Genomic DNA, 22,311 nt, shown 5'->3' with positions numbered 1-22,311 from the left:
CTGTTGTAAATAGACTTGTTCATGTTTCTCCTGTTTTATTTCTTAACAGCTATATTTTGAATATTGCTTTGTAATCTTTTCCACCTCTGGAAACCAGTTGGCTTTGTTTCTTTTAAAAAGCTAATGGTTTCGTAAAGTACAAAGAAACAATTTAATTTTTTAAGAAAAACTGCATGTTATCTTGCTGAAAAGTTCTTAAATGGGAGAGTTTAAAAGAAGGTGGGGGAATTCAAGACCTATTATATTTTCCTCAGTTAAATTATAATTACTTCTTTTCCTCTGTAATGGCTTACCTATATACCAAATTGTTACTTCTATAATTTATCTTTCATTGCTATCATATAAGAAAATTCTTTCCCTTGGAATGATATTCCAGAAGGGTTTAGGGAGGGTGGCACAGTAGTTGGAGGAGCGGATTTTATTTAGTCTTAGAACATTATTTTCTCCCTAAGGGTTACAACCCCAGTTGTTAACAGAAAGTCAGAGAGTTTTGATATATGAAACACTAAATTGCGGATACTTTTGAAGCTGTTGAAGGGAGCATATGTATAGTTCTTAGTGGTATTTTCATTTTATTATTTTTTAGACAGAATAATTTCCTCTTTTTTTCAGTCCATGGTAAAAGACAAAAGGAAAGAGAGAAAATCATCTCCTGGTAAGGAAAATGAGTCAAGCGAGAGTGAAGAAGAAGTCTCTAGGCCTCGAAAGTCACGGAAACGTGTAGATTCGGATTCAGATTCGGATTCAGAAGATGATATAAATTCGGTGATGAAATGTTTGCCAGAAAATTCAGCTCCTTTAATTGAGTTTGCAAATGTCTCCCAGGGTATTTTATTGCTTCTGATGTTAAAGCAACATTTGAAGAATCTCTGTGGATTTTCTGATAGGTAAGATTATATAAGCGGTGAAAGAAAAACTTGCTGTCTTCAAATAATGAAGAAATATGAAACTCAGTTTTGATTGCATGCTGAATATTAAAAATGCTCCTTTTTTATAAAAAGGAGTTTGTCCTTTTAACTGCTATATAGTGTTTTTGTTGTACAATATACTATAATTTGTACATTCTGTTATTGAAGAGAGGAAAGCTATATTCTTCTATTTGGAGATAATGCATCATAAATTAAAAGACTTATTATGTTGGCTTCCCTAAAAAGATATTAGAGAATTAGGCTAACCCCAAAAATAGATGGCAGGGACTTCCCAGGTGGTCCAGTGGCTAAGACTCTGCACTCCCAATGCAGGAGGCCTGGGTTTGATCCTTTGTCAGGGAAGTAGATCCCACATGCCACAACCAAGACCCAGCACAGCAAAATAAATAAAATCAATAAAAGTAAATATTAAAAAAAATAGATGGCAAATTCAAGTTTTTAAAGAGCTATGAATGAAGAATAAATAGATGCAGACCAGCTAGGCTAAGTTCTAACAGGATCCAGTAGTCTTTAATGTACACTATCAAGGTAAGAGATAGAAAAGTACTAATAACTTTGAATGCGCTATAATTTTATTCATCATCAATCACTACACTGCTTGTACCCGTGGAATTTTGGACATTTTTCACATTCATTGAATCCTTATGAAGTTAAATGTTCATAGGGACAGATAACGAAATGAATAAAGTGGACCCGGGTAGGTCACTGGCAAAATGAACACATTTGGGGTTCAGATATTCATCAGCTTGTTGCCATGGGAGAAAGTGGGAACAATGTGGCCAGAGCTTCCATTTTTTTCAAGGGAAACTAGAAAATCCAGATTTTAATGAGAAATACCTTGATGTTAAATGTTGGCAACTGTAGGACCTACTGTGTTATATTGCGCTTCACAGATAACTACATTTTATACAGATTGAAGGTTTGTGGCTGTCTCGCTTCACACAAGTCTGTTGGCTCCATTTTTCCAACAGCACTTGTTCCCTTTGTGTGTCTCACATTTTGTAGTTATTCAACAATATTTAAATATTTTTCATTGTTATTTTTATTGTGGTCTTTGATCAGTCATCTTCAATGTTATGATTGCCAAAAGATTACAATTCACTGAAGACTCATGATACTTTTTAGCAATAAAGTATTTTTTAATTAAGATATATACGACTTTCAACATAATGCTGTTGCACACTTTAAATAGACTACAGTACGTTGTAAAGGTAACCTTTATATTCATTGGGAAACAAAAAATTGGGTTCACTTTATTGCAATAATTGCTTTATTGCAATGGTCTGGAACCAAACCCGTAATGTCTCCAAGGTATTGCCTGTAATTCAAAATAATTTAAAACCTTGTAAAATCTTGGGGCAGTGCTAAGGAGATGGAAAGATTTTGAAATAGAGTTGTTAATAATATGAAGCAGGTTTGTAAACAATCATTCTGGCTGTGTAGAGAATGAAAAATCTTAGAGAAGGTAAACCAGTTAGGTAGTACTGAGTAATTATATTAAAACTGCCCTACAGTCACAATCATGGTACTAAAAAATGGACATGAGAAGCTACTTTGATTTAAAGGATGCCTCAATTCAAGACAAGTACTGAGGAAAACAGGAGAATATTACTCTTTAATCTTTGATTTTGTGTCTTGTCTTCCCTTTTAAAATTTATTTTGTATACAGTTTCACTGGTTAAAATCTATATGACAAAAAGTTTAATTATAAGTAAATAAAACTTAACTAGAATCCATTTAAATGTAAATGTCTGAAAAAAATTTTTACATTAATGGTTTTATTTTCCTAAAACAGTAAAATTCAGAAATACTCTCCATCCGAATCTGCAAAAGTGTATGATAAAGCGATAAACCGGAAAACAGGAGTTCATTTTCATCCCAAGCAAACACTGGACTTCCTGCGGAGTGATATGGCTAATTCCAAAATCACTGAAGATGTGAAGAGGAGTATAGTAAAACAGTACCTAGATGTGAGTAGTAAAACCAAAATATATTTCATTTTGATAATGACTTTTGTAAATGTGAATACTTTTGAGAGGGCTACCGTCTTTAGCCATTTCTGTTCCTCTTCCTTCTGGCAATCAATATCACAACTTTTTCATGTTTTCTTACAGAAGAAGTACAAGTATATAAATACACACACACATACGTATATATATGTATATATATACCCATTTAATAAGTGTGTATGTGAGTGTATTAATTATGCTTTTAAAATGTCTTTAAGAATAGGCAAATGCAGGGAATTCCCTGGTGGTCCAGTGGTTAAGACTCCACACCTTCACTGCTGAGGGCTCAGGGTTCGATCCCTGGTCAGGGAACTTAGATCCTGAAAGCCATGTGGAGCATCTGGGAAAAAAAATAAGGGGGGCAGATTCAGAAAATAGAACCGAAGTTTGCAGGGCCTGTGGGGAGGGAGGAATCAGATCAGACCAGTCGCTCAGTTGTGTCCAACTCTTTGCGACGCCATGAATCGCGCAACGCCAGGCCTCCCTGTCCATCACCAACTCCCAGAGTTCACTGAGACTCATATCCATCGAGTCAGTGATGCCATCCAGCCATCTCATCCTCTGTCGTCCCCTTCTCCTCCTGCCCCCAATCCCTCCCAGCATCAGAGTCTTTTCCAATGAGTCAACTCTTCTCATGAGGTGGCCAAAGTACTGGAGTTTCAGCTTTAGCATCATTCCTTCCAAAGAAATCCCAGGGCTGCTCTCCTTCAGAATGGACTGGTTGGATCTCCTTGCAGTCCAAGAGACTCTCAAGAGTCTTCTCCAACACCACAGTTCAAAAGCATCAATTCTTCGGTGCTCGGCCTTCTTCACAGTCCAACTCTCACGTCCATACATGACCACAGGAAAAACCATAGCCTTGACTAGATGAACCTTTGTTGGCAAAGTAATGTCTCTGCTTTTGAATATGCTATCTAGGTTGGTCATAACTTTCCTTCCAAGGAGTAAGCGTCTTTTAATTTCATGGCTGCAGTCACCATCTGCAGTGATTTTGGAGCCCAGAAAAATAAAGTTGGACACTGTTTCCACTGTTTCCCCATCTATTTCCCATGAAGTGATGGGACCTGATGCCATGATCTTCATTTTCTGAATGTTGAGCTTTAAGCCAACTTTTTCACTCTCCACTTTCACCTTCATCAAGAGGCTTTTTAGTTCCTCTTCACTGTCTGCCATGAGGGTGGTGTCATCTGCATATCTGAGGTTATTGATACTTCTCCCGGCAATCTTGATTCCAGCTGTGTTTCTTCCAGTCCAGCATTTCTCATGTTTGTACTCTGCATATAAGTTAAATAAACAGGGTGACAATATACAGCCTTGATGTACTCCTTTTCCTATTTGGAACCAGTCTGTTGTTCCATGTCCAGTTCTAACTGTTGCTTCCTGACCTGCATACAGGTTTCTCAAGAGGCAGATCAGATGGTCTGGTATTCCCATCTCTTTCAGAATTTTCCACAGATTATTGTGATCCACACAGTCAAAGGCTTTGGCATAGTCAATAAAGCAGAAATAGATGTTTTTCTGGAACTCTCTTGCTTTTTGCATGATCCAGCAGATGTTGGCAATTTGATCTCTGGTTCCTCTGCCTTTTCTAAAACCAACTTGAACATCAGAAAGTTCACGGTTCACGTGTTGCTGAAGCCTGGCTTGGAGAATTTTGAGCATTACTTTACTAGCGTGTGAGATGAGTACAATTGTGGGGTAGTTTGAGCGTTCTTTGGCATTGCCTTTCTTTGGGATTGGAATGAAAACAGACCTTTTCCAGTCCTGTGGCCACTGCTGAGTTTTCCAAATTTGCTGGCATATTGAGTGCGACACTTTCACAGCATCATCTTTCAGGATTTGGAATAGCTCAACTGGAATTCTATCACCTCCACTAGATTTGTTCTAGTGATGCTTTCTAAGGCCCACTTGACTTCACATTCCAGGATGTCTGGCTCTAGGTCAGTGATCACACCATCGTGATTATCTGGGTCGTGAAGATCTTTTTTGTACAGTTCTGTGTATTTTTGCCATCTCTTCTTAATATCTTCTGCTTCTGTTAGGTTCATACCATTTCTGTCCTTTATCGAGCCCATCCTTGCATGAAATGTTCCTTTGGTATCTCTGATTTTCTTGAAGAGATCTCTAGTCTTTCCCCTTCTGTTGTTTTCCTCTATTTCTTTGCATTGATCGCTGAAGAAGGCTTTCTTATCTCTTCTTGCTATTCTTTGAAACTCTGCATTCAGATGTTTATATCTTTCCTTTTCTCCTTTGCTTTTGGCTTCTCTTCTTTTCACAGGTATTTGTAAGGGAGGAATGGGGAGTATTAAATGGGTACAGATTGAGTTTCTTTTGGGAATGATGTAAAAGTTTTAGAAATAATGGTAGTGATGGTTATGCAACATTTGAATATACTTCATGTGAATGACTTAAGGACTTTAAAATAAAGTGGTAAATTTTGTGTTTTACCACAATAAAATTTTTTTAATGTTTTAAAAAATGTTTTTCAAGATTGTCCTAAAAAGTAAAAATAAAGTCTTTAAATTTAATCTACTTAAAGCTGGTAGTTGAATATAACTACTCATGATTTTCTTGACTACAAATGTAAGCTACACAATGGTTTTCATATCATTCATAGACTGCAAACCTTATACTTTAAATTTAGCATTTATTTTAGTTCTTTAAAGTTGTTTGACATCTTTCATTTATTCTTATATCCTCTTGGTGGAAAGCAGAAGGAGCAGAAAATGTTTAAATGTCTGTCAGTAATTAGTAATCACTGGCTGCTTGATAATTTGGATCAGTGTCAGTGACATCTTGCTTGTAGGCGAAATCTGGTCAGCTGCCTGTTGGTGTAAAATAAAGTTTTATTGAAACAGCTGTGCACATTCATTTCTGTATTGCATTTTAGCCTGCAGAGCCAAAAATACTTCCAATCTGGCTCTTTAGAAAAAACGTTTTCGAGCACCCAAGTTGGACAGTAGCTAAAGTCTTTCACCAAAATCAAACCACTGCCATGGAAAACATTTAGGAATTTGACAGTCTTGTTTGAAATGTTTACCTCAAATTCTAAGTTAATATCTAATTTTTGTAGTTCAAACTTCTCATGGAACATCTGGACCCTGATGAAGAGGAAGAAGAAGGGGAGGTGTCAGCCAGCACAAATGCTCGGAACAAAGCAATTACCTCGCTGCTTGGAGGAGGCAGCCCTAAAAATAATGCAGCAGCAGAGACAGAAGATGATGAAAGTGATGGGGAGGATAGAGGAGGAGGCACTTCAGGGGTGAGGCGGAGGAGGAGTCAACGTATTTCGCAGCGTATTACGTAAAATGATTTTTATGTGCTTATATATGTCAGTCTATTCAATGTACACCAAGTAATGTAATACTTATGAGAGAAAACATTTTGTAGATAGAAATTCTCTACTTACCCATTTATACATCTTTTTGTAGAAAGTTTAACATAAAAGACAATAAAAAAGAAAAAACAGAAATGAGATTTATCCAGCATAAAAGGTTATTAATTTTTCTTTGGATTGTATTAATGTGTGTTATCCTTTTTTATTGTTGCTAAATTTTATGTAGCTTTATGGTTCACATGTATATATAATTTTATATATCAATAAGAGTAAAGACACGGGTACAAATTAAGAGATACATGGTTTTACAAATATATGTTAACCCCTTGGCGCTGGCGGTCACGGTGCGTCTCATTGCCGGCAATGGAAGTGTGCTGGGATATCCCAACTCCCGGCGTCAAGGGATTAAAAGCAATAAAAACAATAATTTCACTAAAATTATTTTGTGTAACACTTGGTCTTTTTTCCCCCTCCCAATGTTTTAGTCATTGAGAAGGTCAAAACGAAATTCAGACTCTACGGAGTTGGCAGCACAGATGAATGAAAGTGTTGACGTCATGGATGTCATCGCTATTTGCTGTCCAAAGTACAAAGACCGACCACAGATTGCAAGAGTAGTACAGAAAACCAGCAGTGGCTTCAGTGTTCAGTGGATGGCAGGCTCCTACAGTGGCTCCTGGACTGAGGCTAAGCGCCGTGATGGCCGCAAACTGGTGCCTTGGGTAGACACTATTAAAGAGTCAGACATTATTTACAAAAAAATTGCTCTAACGAGTGCTAATAAGCTGACTAATAAAGTTGTTCAGACTTTACGATCCCTGTATGCCGCCAAGGATGGGACTTCCAGCTAATGAATTTGTACATGCAGCCAAATTTACAGGAGTTTTTTTTAAAGGCAGAAAAACTTGAATATCAACATTCTGGCAAAAAAAAAAAAAAAAAATCAGTTTTATGAAGAGTAAGAATGGAACCTGGGATGCAGGAACAAAAGAAGGAAATGTTGGGCAAACATTTTTGTGGGAGCTCCCTTCGCTGTTGTGCAGCAGAAACAGATTCTCAGTTCATTTTTACTCCCACTGTATTATAGTTTAACAAAAATTGTTTATATCTTGGAAAAAAAAACTTTCTGTTTAAAAATAAACAAGTGAATGTTGGAAATTAGTCTGTTAATGTTCTTAATAAAGTGTTCTTGGAGTTTAACCTAGCAGCGGATGGCTTTCTTTAGCTTAGCCCAGTTTCCAGGGAAGCATTGTTTTTTCCAGGCTGTAAAATGGCAGAATCTCCTGGATATATAATTTATTCTGTTGGAAAAAAAAAAAAGCATGCAGTATCTATGACCTATCTGCAGAAGGAGTTTTTGTAAATGTAGATTTTGATGTATTAGGTCACCCTGAAAACAATACAAGAAAAGGGATCCCCAGACTACCTGGTGGAGCGAATACTGCAATAAATTTTTTTACTTCTCTTTGTTACTTGTCTGTTTCCATTTGAATTTCTTATTGTAAAGATCTGTTTAAATCCATTTATATTATTTTGCAGTCTTTTATGTAAAATTTATTATATCACTGGTTTTCAAGACAAAACATAAAATATTGTTTATACAATTTGTATAGGCTGACTTCTGAATAATTGGTATCTATTATTTTCATTCCCATAAGAGGGTGTAAACAATTAACTCCAGGGTTTTATTGTATCCTACAATATTTAGTATTAACTATATGTGATTTAGCACTGTGCCAAACACATTTTCAAGAGTACATTTTGATATAAAAAGAAACTATAGTTTGTTCCTTGTATGCTTCAATTTCTTTCTAGTGATGTCATGATGGTAATATTTATTTTTTAAACCTCGGGGGAAAAGTTACAGTTTTGGGAAAAGGTAACAATCATGCTATTTTGGGAAACTAGCATTTCTCTTAGTTAAAATTATGCCATGTGTTATTTTCAAAATAGAATTGAGATGCCTATAACACTTCATAATAACATTACATTTTTCACGAGTTATTTTTTAATGCTGAAAAAGGAGTAATTTTACTAGTTGAGATGTTTATTCATTTTCTATTCTAAATGTTTTATACATCTTTGGGGAGCAGTTGTCATTTATTTGTTTGTTATTACAGATGGGGAGGTGGGTATTTAATTAGTTGATTTGCATAGTTGATGCTCAGAAATAGTAATGCCTAAATTTACAGAGGATGAGGTCTGTTTCAGATTTAAATCTTTTTAAAAATATGTACTATTTTTTAAGTCAGCTTTTTAAAACTGACCTCTAGAATGTTAAGTTTTATGAAATTGGCCAATAAATGAAGATACTCAATTTGTGAGGAAGAGTGACATTGCCATAAAATACGTTTCTGTGAACTCCTATTAAACCACTATGAAAAGAACTTTACAGGATCTATTTCCTATGTGGGATTATTTCAGAACATTTTCTTGAAGGAAATGTTTTCTCATTCTTCTTTTTCTTCCACTTAATTGCATGTTTCCTCTTCCTTTTTACTGTGAAGTATGTGGGACAAAACTAGATTGGGTTTCCCCCCACCCCGCACCTTTGGAGTTTTATCAGCAAAAGGTTAAGGTGACTTTTGAAAACAATAATGATATATCAGTAAGAGTAAAATACCAGTTAGGAAAAATTGATAGAATATAAAGTCCAGCCTCTAGATTTCTAAGACTGAAGCTGTGGATTTAAAAAGCCAGTTTTGAATGCTGATGTTTAATGATGTATGCTGTCTTAATTTCTTTAAACACTCTGGTAGTTAAATGTGTTATCCCCATTTTGTAGATAAGAAAAACTGAGGCGCAACAGGGTTCAGTAATCTGCTTTTAAGTGTTATAATAGGGATTTAAATTTAGCATTGGAGTAATTGCATCTCACTACTCTATGCTGATTGCTCACCAGCATTAAAGATGATCCTTTTTGAAAGTGAACCAGTTCTTAAAAAGACGCTTGGAGTATACTTAGGGATCCTATTTACCCCAGTTAACCTCAGTTGGTCATAGATGAATTGTGTGTTTAGGAATTTTCCATATAGTCTAAGCTTCAATGTTTGAGCTGTTAATTAAAGAAATGTCGATGTAACGTGGGGCCTCCCAGGTAGGTGACTCAGTGGTAAAGAATCTGCCTGCCAAGGCCGAAGATGTCAGACTGACCAAACCTTCACTTTTTACATTAATATGAAACCTAGTATTTTCTTACTTATCTACTAATATTCTGATAAAGAATGGGTTTTTAAAAAACAAATTCATACCGAAGTACAGATACAGTAAACAGAATTTAGTAATCTCTAGTAGAAGAAGTAGTATAGTATATAGCTTATTCAGTTAATATGTCGAGTATTTGAATTGTTAGCAGGTAACTGAAGCACACAGCAGTTTTTTAACAACTGTAGTCCACTTCATGAAGACAGGTAAGTCAAGCTTTTTTGTCCAATGTTGGTTTCATGGCCAGGAAGCAAATTTATCCTGTGTTCATTTAGAAAGTGAACTTATCCAAGAAAGTATATGGTTCTCCCTCCCCACACACCATGCTTAGTTACATAAAGTACTCATCTTCGTCACTACCTTAATGTCTAGGTGGTCTGCATCTTCAGAACTATTGTATCAACCAGAATAAGATTACTTGGGCAAATATAAAATGCATCAGATTACCCATTTAAAATAATTTGAAACATTTTATAATTTTTGCTCTATAAAAGTTCTACTTATTTGAACCTTTCACTGTTTGCCTTGCTCATTCTAAAACTAAAGTTCAACTTATATAATTTTTCATCATAGGTATTAATTATACAAATGATGTGAATTCTTTTTTAATGGCACTGCCCTGTTGGTCCCATTTGAGTATAAATTTGGTATGATAGAAAGGTCACTGCCCAAATTCCAGTTTGTATAGTTTGTTGACCAAGTGGTCATAAAATCTCATGTTTTGCATTATAGCCAAGTAAAAACCACCACTCATCCTTCCTTCTTCAGACCAGTTGTGTATGGTTCCATTGCTCAGAGTGATGCTGTATGCACACAATTTTATTTTATCATAATTTTTTAAAACTTCTAATTTTTGTTATAGAACCAGCATGTACTAACTACTCAGTTTCAGTCGGTTCTGAATTTCTGATCAATCTTGTTTGAGCTATATCTGTATACTCCTCTCTCTCATTTTTCTGAAACAAATCCCAGGCATCATGTTACTTTACCTGTAAAGATATCTTTAAATACTAAATAACTTCTTGACCTCAAATATCCGGTAACTTTTCAGTTTTCTCAAAACATTTTTTGGTCTTAATGTTTCTTCATCTGTCTTTTACTCTGCAAATTTTTTATGATGAAACTTGTTTGTCCTTGGATACGTAAGAAAATAGTTAATTCTAAATAACATTTTCTGCTTTTTAATCCTTTTGCTTACCTTAATTTATTGTAGGCTTGAGAGGCATTAGGGTTGACTCATTGGAAAAGACTGATGCTGGGAGGGATTGGGGGCAGGAGGAGAAGGGGACGACAGAGGATGAGATGGCTGGATGGCATCACTGACTCGATGGACCTGAGTCTGGGTTAACTCTGGGAGTTGGTGATGGACAGGGAGTCCTGGTGTGCTGCAATTCATGGGGTCGCAAAGAGTCGGACATGACTGAGCAACTGAACTGAACTGAACTGAGAGGCATTGTCTCTCATTCATACTTGGGCCTGCATAACTAGAACAGAGGTACCAGTACAGAGGTAATGAACAAGGAGATAGGTCTAGTTTTCAGAAAGGTGGTGATAAACATCCTTTCCATTTTAGTTAGCAAATGCCAAGCAGGCAATTGGAGATGAAGACCTGAAGAAAGGAAACAAGTTTAAATAGATAACAGAGGATACTCTGGGATTATAGCTCCTCTGTTAGTCAGAAACTGTACTTAATTATTGCTTGAAATAAATGGATTCACAGGCTGTGTTATTGTGGTTCATTCGCTCAGTCATGTTCAACTGTGCAACCCCATGGACTGCAGCACACTAGGATTCCCTGTCCTTCACTATCTCCCAGAATTTGCTCAAACCCATGTCCATTGAGTCGATGATGCCACCTAACCATCTCATCCTCTGTCATCCCCTTCTCCTGCCTTCAGTCTTTCCCAAGTCTTTTCCAGTGAGTTAGCTCTTTGCATCAGGTGGCCAAAGTATTGGAGCTTCAGCATCAGTCCTTCCAATGAATATTCAGGGTTGATTTCCTTTAGGATTGACTGGCTTTATCTCTCTGCTGTCCAAGGGACTCTCAGAGAGTCTTCTCCAGCACCACAGTTTGAAAGCATCGATTCTTCAGCACTCAGCCTTCTTTATATCCAACTCGCACATCCGTACATGACCACTGGAAAAACCACAGCTTTGACTAGATGGACATTTGTCCACAAAATGATGTCTTTGCTTTTTAATATGCTGTCTAGGTTTGTCGTAGCTTTTCTTCCAAGGAGCAGTGAATTGTGAAAGTCGCTCAGTTGTGTCCAACTCTGTGACCCCGTGGACTATACAGTCCGTGGAATTCTCTAGGCCAGAATACTGGAGTCAAGTGTTTTAATTTTGTGGCTGCAATCACTGTCCTCAGTGATTTTGGAGCCCAAGAAAATAAATTCTGTCACTGTTTCCATTTTTTCCCCATCTGTTGCCATGAAGTGATGGGACTAGATGTCATGATCCTTGTGTTTTGAATGTTGAGTTCTAAGCCAGCCTTTTACTACTCTTGCACCTTTGTCAAGAGGCTCTTTTAGTTCCTCTTTCTTTTTTGGTGTTTAGGATGATGCCATCTACATATCTGAGGTTATTTATATTTCTTCCAGCTTGTGATTGATCCAGCCCAGAATTTCGCATGATGTACTCTACATGTAAGTTAAATAAGCAGGGTGACAATATACAGCCTTGACGTACTCCTTCCCAACTTGGAACTAGTCTGCTCATGTCTGGTTCTAACTGTTGCTTCTTGACCTGCATAGAGGTTTCTTAACAGGCAGGTAAGGTGGTCTGGTATTTGCAGCTCTTGAAGAATTTTCCACAGTTTATTTTAATCTACACAGTTAAAGGCTTTAGCATAGTCAGTGAAGCAGACGTAGGTGTTCTTTTGGAATTCCCTTTTTCTATGATCCAGTAGATGTTGCCGATTTGATCTCTGGTTCCTCTGCCTTTTCTAAATCTAGCTTGAACATCTGGAAGTTCTCAGTTCACGTTCTGTTGAAGCCTAGCTTGAAGGATTTTGAGCATTACCATGCTAGCTGTGAAATGAGTACAATTGTGTAGTAATTTGAACATTCTTTGGCATCGCCTTTCTTTGGGATTGGAATGAAAACTGACCTTTTCCAGTCCTGTGGCCACTGCTGAGTTTTCCAAATTTGCTGATATACTGAGCACTTTAACAGTATCATCTTTTAGGATTTGAAATAACTCAGCTGAAATTCTATCACCTCCACTAGCTTTGTTTGTAGTAATGCTTCCTAAGGCCCACTTGATGTCACATTCCAGGATGTCTGGCTCCAGGTGAGTGACCACACCATTGTTTGTTTCGTAAAAAAAAAAAAAAAAAAAAAATATATATATATATATATATATATATATATATATTACTATATAATTGAAAGACATTACAGTTTTTGCTGAATGGAATTTTGTCTCTGTGTGACTTTTTTCAGTCATTATTTAATCTCAGTTATGCAGAACCTTAGAAATGAAAAGTTATTTGTGTTAATTTGTCAAATAGTTCTAAGGTCTTCATCTCTGAAATTAGCCTTTTTCTACTAAAATGTGTCAGTATAAGCTTTGCTTGATCATAACTCACCTAGAATTATAATTTAGGATTCTCCTCGTTAGATTTAGATTGTGGAACAAAGAGAAAAGTAATTATAGTCTCCATTTGCCATAAAAACTAAAATGAACAGTGAATCTGCACATTGCATAGTTTTAAAAATATTTATATAGTTATAAAGGATCTGAGAAATCCTTTAAATGTTCTTAACTACTTTGTAATTCATAAACTTCTTTGAGAAGAACATGATGAAAACCATGAACTCTCTCCTTAGAAAACTGAACAAATTAATATCTGAATTTGTGCATGCAATTTCTAAAGATTCATGGTCATCCCACCTAGGTCAATGTACAAATTCCATGACTTGAAAATTCACAGATTATAAATTAGAAGATCTTTCTATTTCAAATTCTTCTTTTTAAGAAGGTGAAATTGAAACTCAAAAGAGGCGATGTGATTATAAGCTACACGCCTACTTAGAGCCAACCATGAGCAACACTTGGGGCTCTTATTTCCTAGGTCAGATAATGAGAAAGATTTCATCTGTAAGGTCATTCTTCTGTCACCCAGTAAGATCTGAATGTAGGCTTTTTGATGACTTAATAACTTTTGAGATGCCTACCATCCTGCTAGATAAATGGATATAGTAAGATGTAATATTTTATGTGTTCTGTTTTTAATTACTTTTTGCATTACCTAGTGTGATGCAGAAGACTAAAACTTGGATTGGTGAGGAGTCAGAAAACATAGTCTGAAGCCATGCATGTTTGAAGTTTCATAAATAAAATCACTTAGCTAGGTTATGTGGAAACCTGAAGTGTGAGCATCACAGGGTGTTGATAGTAAAATATCAAAAGATGAAGTTAGAGAAATAGAGATAAGTATACAATTTTGAGAATTTAAATGCACAGGCAGTGGAAGGACCTCAAGCTAGGGACTACTAAAAGCTCACTCTGGCTGCTACTAGAGGATAGATCTGAGGGTGTCAAGAAGAGGACACGCATGCAATATCCTCTCAGTGACGGTGAGAGCCTGATGTAGGACAATGATGGTAGTAGGGATAAAGAAGACTGGAGAATGCAGATGTATTCAGGAACAAAAACAGCAAAACTCAACAGTTGACTGATGAGGTAAAGACAGCCATCTGGAATAGCTATCAGGGTTTCTACTTTAGATGACTAGGTTGATTTTAAATATGTTGTGAGTGAGTGCCTATCGGTTGTTCAGGTGATGTCCAGAAGGTGGGAATATACACAAGCAGGATACTTTCGGGGGAAAGTTTGGGCGGGGGCTATGTTTGGGACTCATCAGCCATGTGAGTCACAGTAAGCAGTGCACAGCCAAAGAAGAACCTTAGAGACTACCAACATATAAGATGCAGGGGGGAAAAAAAAATGCAGTTGAAATGGAGACAAGAAATGACCAGAGGAGTCTAGAAACAATCCAGAACTAGGGGATTAAGAGTTTCAGGAAGGTGGAGAGCAACACTTGAAATGCCACAGTAAAACAGACTGAAAAATGCTTGATCCCACCATTCAGCATGTAAATAGAAATCTTTAGGGAGAGTTGTTTCAGAGAGGATGAGAGCAAAGCCACATTGTGGTTGAGTTGAAAAACAAACGAGAAATGGGAAGAGCAGCAGTTTAAGAGTTTGGAAGGGCTTTAGAATAAATATCCTCAGGGTGGTAGTTCAGAAAGATACTCACTGGCTGCCACATGGAGGATTGTGAATATGCCAAACTGCATTATTTGTCTCCAGCAGTGCTCAGCTGCACAGCAAAAGTGATTAATCAATGAGCCAAGAGTGTGAGTTTGTTGGAGGTATAGTCGAAGAGCTAGGTTGAGAGAAAATGGATCAAAGTTCAGAGGTCTCCGTGAAGCAGAGGAGCAAGTAAAATGAGAGTGGCAGAGTGAAAGTGATGAAGTCAAAGAGAGGATATGGAGTAGCTCTGGAAACCAGGTACAGCGTGTGAATGTAGGAATGAATGAGTCAACTGAAGAGGGGCAGCTGGGTATTGGAGCGACGCAGGAATCACAGGTTACATTCTACACTCCTTTCCTGAACTTAAAACACTGGATTCTAACTTTCTTTCCTGTCATCCTGTTTGTCTCGGAGATAGCTTGGTATTGACACTGGTTCATTAGTTTTTGCTAATTCAGTCATTTGACAAGTATTTGCTGAGTGCCCTACTGCGAGCAATCAACTGTACTGGACCCACTGGCAACAAGCTTGTGTTCTAACGGGAGAAATAGGAAATGAACCGCAAAGCACACAATTGTACAGTCATTAAATTACAGTTGAAATGAGTGCTTAAAAGGAAAATAACAGAAATTATGAGAGTATGTAGCACTGAAATAATCTGGAGGGCTGGGGGAGACCAGAAAGTCTTCCTTCTCCAAGTGAAACTAATCCTTAGATAAAGCCTAATATGCAACTGGTATTATAGATACCAAATAATGTTGGGTGAACCGTTGATAAAAGGGAAATTTTTTTTTGTTTCCAGCAGTTCATTCCTTAGGGACATGATGGTTGAACTCTAAAGTCTGAGGAAAGGAAAAAAAAAAAAAGCGTATGCAAGAAGAATTTATTACACAGCATATGCAAAGGGCCTGAAGAAAGCATATTGCTTTCAAAAGCTTCGCAGTTCTTGTGAATGACAGAGAAAAAATGAGAGTAGAATGATGATGCTAATGAAATAAATGGGACAAATCGTCCCTTTGTAGGCCATGTTAAGGATGTCCTGTGAGCAATGGGGAGCCATTAAGGTAGGTGGGAAGTGGAACAGGGATTAGCATTTGTGAAGTCAGACTTGCCTTTTCTAAAGAGCTCTGACAGTGATAAGAGGGGAGCCAAAATGCTCTGCAGAAGATGATGCCAACTCCAGCTGGGGTGGTGGCAGTGGAAGGAGTTGTTCAGCCGTTCAGTCGTGTCTGACTTTTTTGTGACCTAGGGGCTCATCAGTGTCATATCCTTTTGCCTTTTCATACTGTTTATGGGGCTCTCAAGGCAAGAATGCTGAAGTGATTTGCCATTCCCTTCTCCAATAGTGGAAGGAGAGAACTGGCCTAATGTATTTGTAGAATTGATTAGGATGTTTAAATTAATCATATAGCTTTGGTTGACTAAAATAGTGGCCAGTGCTTTAAATTGTAATGAGGAGAGAACAGGTGTGAATTTCCTTAGTAAGATTTAGTGAGTTGAAGGTAGAGAACCACATAAAAGACAACATGACTTACCCTGCTTCATCCGGAGGAAGCCCATGAGGAATCACCGTGATGTGAAGTGTGGAAAGGAGCCAAAGAAGAATAGTCTTGCATCTCTGCTTGGCTTAAAACTGTCCACTGAATCTTCAAAATCCTGCCTTTTATATAGTTTATAGTAATTCCAAGATAAAAATGTTATTGAGGCAGGCTTTTAATATAATAACATTTCTATTATTTAGGGTTTTTTTTCTAATTAAAGAAAGAATCCCTTGTTAATTCAGGCAACCATTCTGATCTCTGAATAGCTGAACATGTATTTCTAAAGAATATACTATTGTAATTTATTCATTCTACTCCTTAGATATTATATTATGATCTATTGATTTTTTATGATAAAGACTTGGCTCTCAGGCTTATTCCCTCTCGTCCCAATATGGATATCACTATATTTAATGAGCATTTCTGTAATATAAAACTAATTATAAAACTAATGTAAATATTATTGTATATAAAACTAATGTAAATATTATTCAATCAGAACTAATGTTTAGTTTACTATGAATGCATTTCCTTTATTTCCTTGTTTTCCCTTTAGTGAGGTTGCTTTGCTGTTCAACTTACATAATTTCCACAAAGAATGGTCTTTCAGATCACTCCTTTGGGTCTTCTCCTCACTGCCCCTCCCCTATATTTCCATCAAGAAATGCCTTCCTGGAGCTATTCTTACCTTTGCACCTATCTGGACTGATTTTTTAGGACTGCTACCAAAGTGTTCTACCTGGGGGTAGACTTTTCCTACCCCTGTTCTGGTTGGATCCAGGACCTGTGACTGGAACCTTAACTTTTCTCCTTTTTGCTTAAAAATGTTCGGTTTGCTTGAGTATATCCTGCAGTAGTTTCCTAAGAACAGACACACAGGAACAAAATTTTTGAATCATTGAATGTTTGAAAACATGTTTATCCTCACCTCATGGTTGATAACTGGGTCTAAAATTCCAAATTGAAATTTTTCCCTTTGAAAATACTTTCGCTATAATCTAGCCTGTGTTGCTGTTAAGAGGGCTGCCACGATATTGATTTATTGTTCCTCTGCATATGATCTTTGCTTTCCCTTTCTAGAAACTTAGTTTCTGTATTTCTCATATTGTAAAATTTCACTGTGATGTTTCTTAGTGGATCTCTAAAAATTCATTTTTCAGGGTATGTTATAGACTTTTGATCCGTGTTCTTAGTTATGGAGAATTTTCTTTGATAATTTCTTTCCCTTTAGTTTCTTTCTCTGTAATTTGTTAGATATTATTCTTCCTGGACTCATCTCCTCAGTTATGTTTTTTGCTCTTTTCTTGGGTCTTTTGATGCTATATTTGAGAACTTTTCAACTTTATCTTCTAACTCTCCTATTAACTTTCTTTCAAAGAGCTTCTTCTTGTTCTCTGGTTGCCTCTTTCATACAGTAACTTGTTCTTATTTTGTGAATGCAACATCTCATATCAATCTATCAGATTAAAAAGTAAACTTCTCAGTTGCCATTTGGTGCCCTGAGCTCAAGCCACAGCCAATGCATCCTATGTTCAGATTTAAGGAGGTTGAAAAATCACATTCCCTCACTCCTTGGAATTCTGATAAGAATTACAAACTGAAGTCAGACAGATGGAGATAAAATTAACAGCTTTATTGTCAGCAGAGCCAGGGTAGAGGTACTGTAGCATGGACCTGCAATCACAATCAAGCTTGCTGCCATTTGCCCCAAATCTAGACATATATCCATCTGCTGGTGGAGTATTCTGCAAGGAAAATACATAATCTACTTAGCTTCCTGCCTGAATGAGAAACCACTATCCTTCACTCAAGAGTCAAGAGTAGGGACAATGGGAATGAAGCCACACATATACTTGGTAAATACATGTATACTCCTTTTTTAAATGGGAATCAATTGATGTTGAACTCCTACCACTCATCAGTTAGAAATATCAATCTGCTTTATTAACAAAAATAACCTCATAGGAATTCTCACAATAGGGATTCCTCTGTCATTGTTGGAGCCTTCCAATTCATTAGTTGTAAAAACCATTTCTTCTTTGGTTAACAAACCAGATCTCTCTGTTACTTTGCTCATTTAATTTGGACTGTCTCTTTCATGAAGAGGGTTTCTTCCTGCAAGTCAAGTGATGCCTAACTGTCCCTTCAGGTTTAAAGCAGGGTACTAGAAAGTTTATTGGAGCTCTGAATGTATAGGTGGATTTCATCTGGTGGGCTCAAGTCTACAGCAGTGATTCGCAAACTTTTTCTGTAAAGAATCAGAAAATAAGTATTTTAGGCTTTGCAAGTCACATGGTCTGTGTAGCAAAAATGCATCTCTGCCTCTGCTGTGCAAAAGCAGCACAGATAACATATAAATGGATGGGCAGGTTGTCTTTCAGTAAAACTTTATTTAAAAGAACAGAAAGCAGGCCAGATTCGCTGCTGTCTACTCTAAGGTGGGCTGCAGTCCATGGGGTCGCTAAGAGTTGGACACGACTGAGCGACTTCACTTTCACTTTCCACTTTCATGCACTGGAGAAGGAAATGGCAACCCACTCCAGTGTTCTTGCTTGGAGAATCCCAGGGACGGGGGAGCCTGGTGGGCTGCCGTCTATGGGGCCACACAGAGTCGGACATGACTGAAGCGACTTAGCAGCAGCAGCAGCTCTAAGGTCATCAGATGGGAAGCTGGACTCTTGCCTGGGGCATAGATGCTGGGAGTTCTATGCACAAGGGATAGAGAGATAAGGAGTTGCAACTGTTCTAATAAGACTTACACCATGATTGTCTCACCACATCTCCCTTTTTGTACTTGTCAGCTCTGAGTCTTAAGTACACTGTTTATCATTACCCTTTTCTGCACAAATTATATTATGGCTTCCTCCACCCTCTTAGACCTCCTGTGACTTCTCTTCTCCAGTAATATCTCCTGTCCAATTCTCTTAACTTGTGTTGATTTATACATTTTAATATTCCTTTATTATCCTTTCATTTAGGTCTTAGAAGAAATAAAAATAATTTATCAAATGGTAAAATATTTTATTTACCATTTTAAAGTTCTTAACACTGAAGTTATTTTAATTACCTTGTTCTTATATTTCCTGGATTTGAAAATAGTTTAAATAATTATTTTCAAATTAGTATCAATTTTATAAAATCCTATATAAAAACTTTCCCTTCAGCTAGGCAACTCCCCACAGAAGTTGGTCCTACGCCCCACATACATAGATTCATTCCCAACCTATACACCAACCTTACCTAACAAGGGTTCTTTTCTTCTCACATTCCCCAGATTCAATCTTCATGAAAATGAAAGCATTAGTTTCTGTTGCTGCTAAGTTGCTTCAGTCGTGTCCGACTCTGTGCGACCCCATAGGCGGCAGCCCACCAGGCTCCCCCGTCCCTGGGATTCTCCAGGCAAGAACACTGGAGTGGGTTGCCATTTCCTTCTCCAGTGCAGGAAAGTGAAAAGCGAAAGGGAAGTTGCTCAGTCGTATCCGACTCTTCGCGACCCCATGGACTGCAGCCCACCAGGCTCCTCCGTCCATGGGATTTTCCAGGCAAGAGTGCTGGAGTGGGGTGCCATTGCCTTCTCTGTAGTTTCTGTTAGGGTCTCCTTAATGACACACAGTCACAGTCTGGATGCTGAAGACACACGAAGGGTCAGGATACGAGCAGTGCCTACAGGAAAGTGGAGTTCTGGAGGGCTACCAGTGTGACTGCTACACCATTCCTGTCTCTATTTCTTCAGTAAGATCCAAGGATTGGTTTCTTATAGAAAAGCTAAACAAGACACAAATAATTACTTGAATTGTTGGGAAATGAAAAAAGGTTTAAGCTATAATGGCTTTTCATGAAGCCATCAAATATGTGAGCATGTACTAGGGCTAGAAATAATAGGCTGAAGTCAGTGATATTCACCCAGGTCCATGGATGTAATTTCTTGGCAGAAGTCTTGTGTTTGAGCTTCCTTTGTTTACAGATTCCAAACTCAGCCAGAATAAAGAGTAGGACACTCAGATGTGGCTTTGGTTTAGTGCTGCATGCTATTAAATGCTGTATAACATATTTTCTAATAAAAATGTGAGTAAAATTATATTGTTTTGATAAGTTAGGAATCCTTTTGATAACTGTAACCGCAAGTATGGTAAGTGCCAAAATCTAGATGTGGAAACTGTTTCTTTTAACCTATGTTTGGAAGGTACACAGTCTAGACCGTTCCTTGGAAGGATGTTTTCTGTGTCAGGCACACAAATTATACTGCAGTTTTTTGAAGACCATAAGAACACATTCAAGCTAGATGCTGGAGACTGCCTAGGACCATCAGTCCTCTACTGACACGTTCTACCCCCTTCAGTCCTCTTTCAGGTTTGCAAAGTTCACCGAGACCAGAGAAGACTTCCGCTTCTAGCTATGACAGAATAATTGATACAGGACTAGCCTTGCTGCTTTAACCATAAAACTGGACGAAGTATATGTGAGGCAGCTGCTTTTAGACACTGGACAGCATACAAGAGATGGTGATCCCTGAGGGAAGAGAAGCTCGCAAGGTAAGTCTCACCGGTGCTTGGCTTTTTAAGTGTATCATCACGAGTCCAGCATAACAAGTTATGTCCAAGGAGACCACAGCAGTCCCGCTGAGGAGGCAGAAGTCGAAGTGTAGGGTGGTAACCATTGACCAGACTCTGTAAGGCCTCGTGTGGGGGCTCCCTGGGTGTCCTTGGACAAGAGCTGAGCTGCTCATATCCAGTTCTGTGCAAGAGTACAAGAGGCTTTACCAGAAAGCTGTTACTATAATAAAACGTTGAGAGACAACAGTCTCCGGGGGATGTTGGAGGCCCAGCTAAGCTACAATGTGGAGATCTTGCTGACAGCCTATTAACATTCCAGGCATCCAGTTTATACAACGGGAAGGCCCTCTTAGAAGTAAAGACCTAGCCCTAGAATAACTGCTGCAAAAATACCCTTAAAAAATGACAGTGAAAGATAATAGTTCGTCAGTGAAACCTGAGAGAATTGCCAGATCTTCACAAGAAGAAACACTAATGATCTTCAGTCAGAAGAGAAATACTACGCATAAATATGGATCTAAAGGGAGAAATGAAAAAACACTGGAGGCAATACCCTCAAAAGCCAACCAAATGTTTAAATCAGAACAGGAGTGAACAGGTGTAACTCCAGTTTATTGTGAAGTAGTGAGAGTGAAATGTCACTATTGACTCTATATAGTCTGAAAAGACCTTGATGCTGGGAAAGATTTAAGGCAGGAGAAGAAGGGGATGACAGAGAATGAGATGGAGATTGCATCACCAACTCAAAGAACATGAGTTTGAGCAAGCTCAGAGATGAACAGGGAAGTCTGGCGAGCTGCAGTCCACAGGGCACAGAGTCCGACATGACTGAGTTACTGAACAACAAAAGTCTGGTGGGCTCAGTTCACATTGTTAGTGCTAAAGCAGCAGTTCTTAAACTTTTTGTTCTCTTTATACTCAAGGTTATTGAGGAGCCCAAAGAGCTTTAACGTAGGTATATCTGTCAATATTTATGTCAGAAATGAAAACTGAGAAAAATGTTTAAATTACAATAACCCCCATTCAATGTTAACATGTGATGCATGGCAATGTTTGAAAGTTTTACAAGTATCTTCATTTCTGGTTTAACAGATGACTGCTGAATTCTCAAACCAGTTTCTGCATTGATGTCTTTTGAGTTGAAGTGTATGAAAAAAGTCTGGCATCACACAGGTAGGTAGTTGGAAAAGAAGGAATATTTAACATTCTTTTTCAGATAATATTCTTTGATACGGCACTAAAAATGGACAAATATGTGAAGGTTTTTAGGTTTTTTCTCATAAAAAATTATTTCCAAGATTGTGACGCTGTTTGGGTGCAGCACCAGAATTACCCAGGTCTCTGCCCCTCGGTTCTCATGAAGTTAACATGCGCCTTCCAGAGTCAGGAGTCACGGTCTCTTTCTTCCCCACCCAAATCATCCATTTCCTTTTCTTCCTCCAAGTCTTTTTCAGCTGAGGACAGAGGACAGGAGATC

At 37.7% G+C, this 22,311-nt stretch overlaps 1 protein-coding gene across 3 annotated transcripts in view; it reads left to right on the top strand.

Annotated features, from left to right (window-relative positions):
• NIPBL (NIPBL cohesin loading factor) overlaps positions 1-7,747 on the top strand; it is a 204,324-nt gene extending 196,577 nt beyond the window's left edge. For 2 of the 3 annotated variants that reach the window (XM_070774754.1, XM_070774752.1), the window contains 4 exons: positions 613-887; positions 2,725-2,899; positions 6,012-6,200; positions 6,761-7,747. In XM_070774754.1, the coding sequence (XP_070630855.1) occupies positions 613-887; positions 2,725-2,899; positions 6,012-6,200; positions 6,761-7,126 (1,005 nt within the window). In that variant the 3' untranslated portion in view covers positions 7,127-7,747. Of the gene's footprint in view, positions 1-612; positions 888-2,724; positions 2,900-6,011; positions 6,242-6,760 lie in introns of all 3 variants that reach the window. The other variant, XM_070774753.1, reaches the window with a different exon arrangement.
• Positions 7,748-22,311: the final 14,564 nt, after the last annotated feature.

This window comes from Bos indicus, chromosome 20 (genome assembly GCF_029378745.1).
Source record: "Bos indicus isolate NIAB-ARS_2022 breed Sahiwal x Tharparkar chromosome 20, NIAB-ARS_B.indTharparkar_mat_pri_1.0, whole genome shotgun sequence".
Classification (NCBI taxonomy): Eukaryota; Metazoa; Chordata; class Mammalia; order Artiodactyla; family Bovidae; genus Bos; species Bos indicus.
This window is presented reverse-complemented; position numbering and strand designations above follow the sequence as displayed.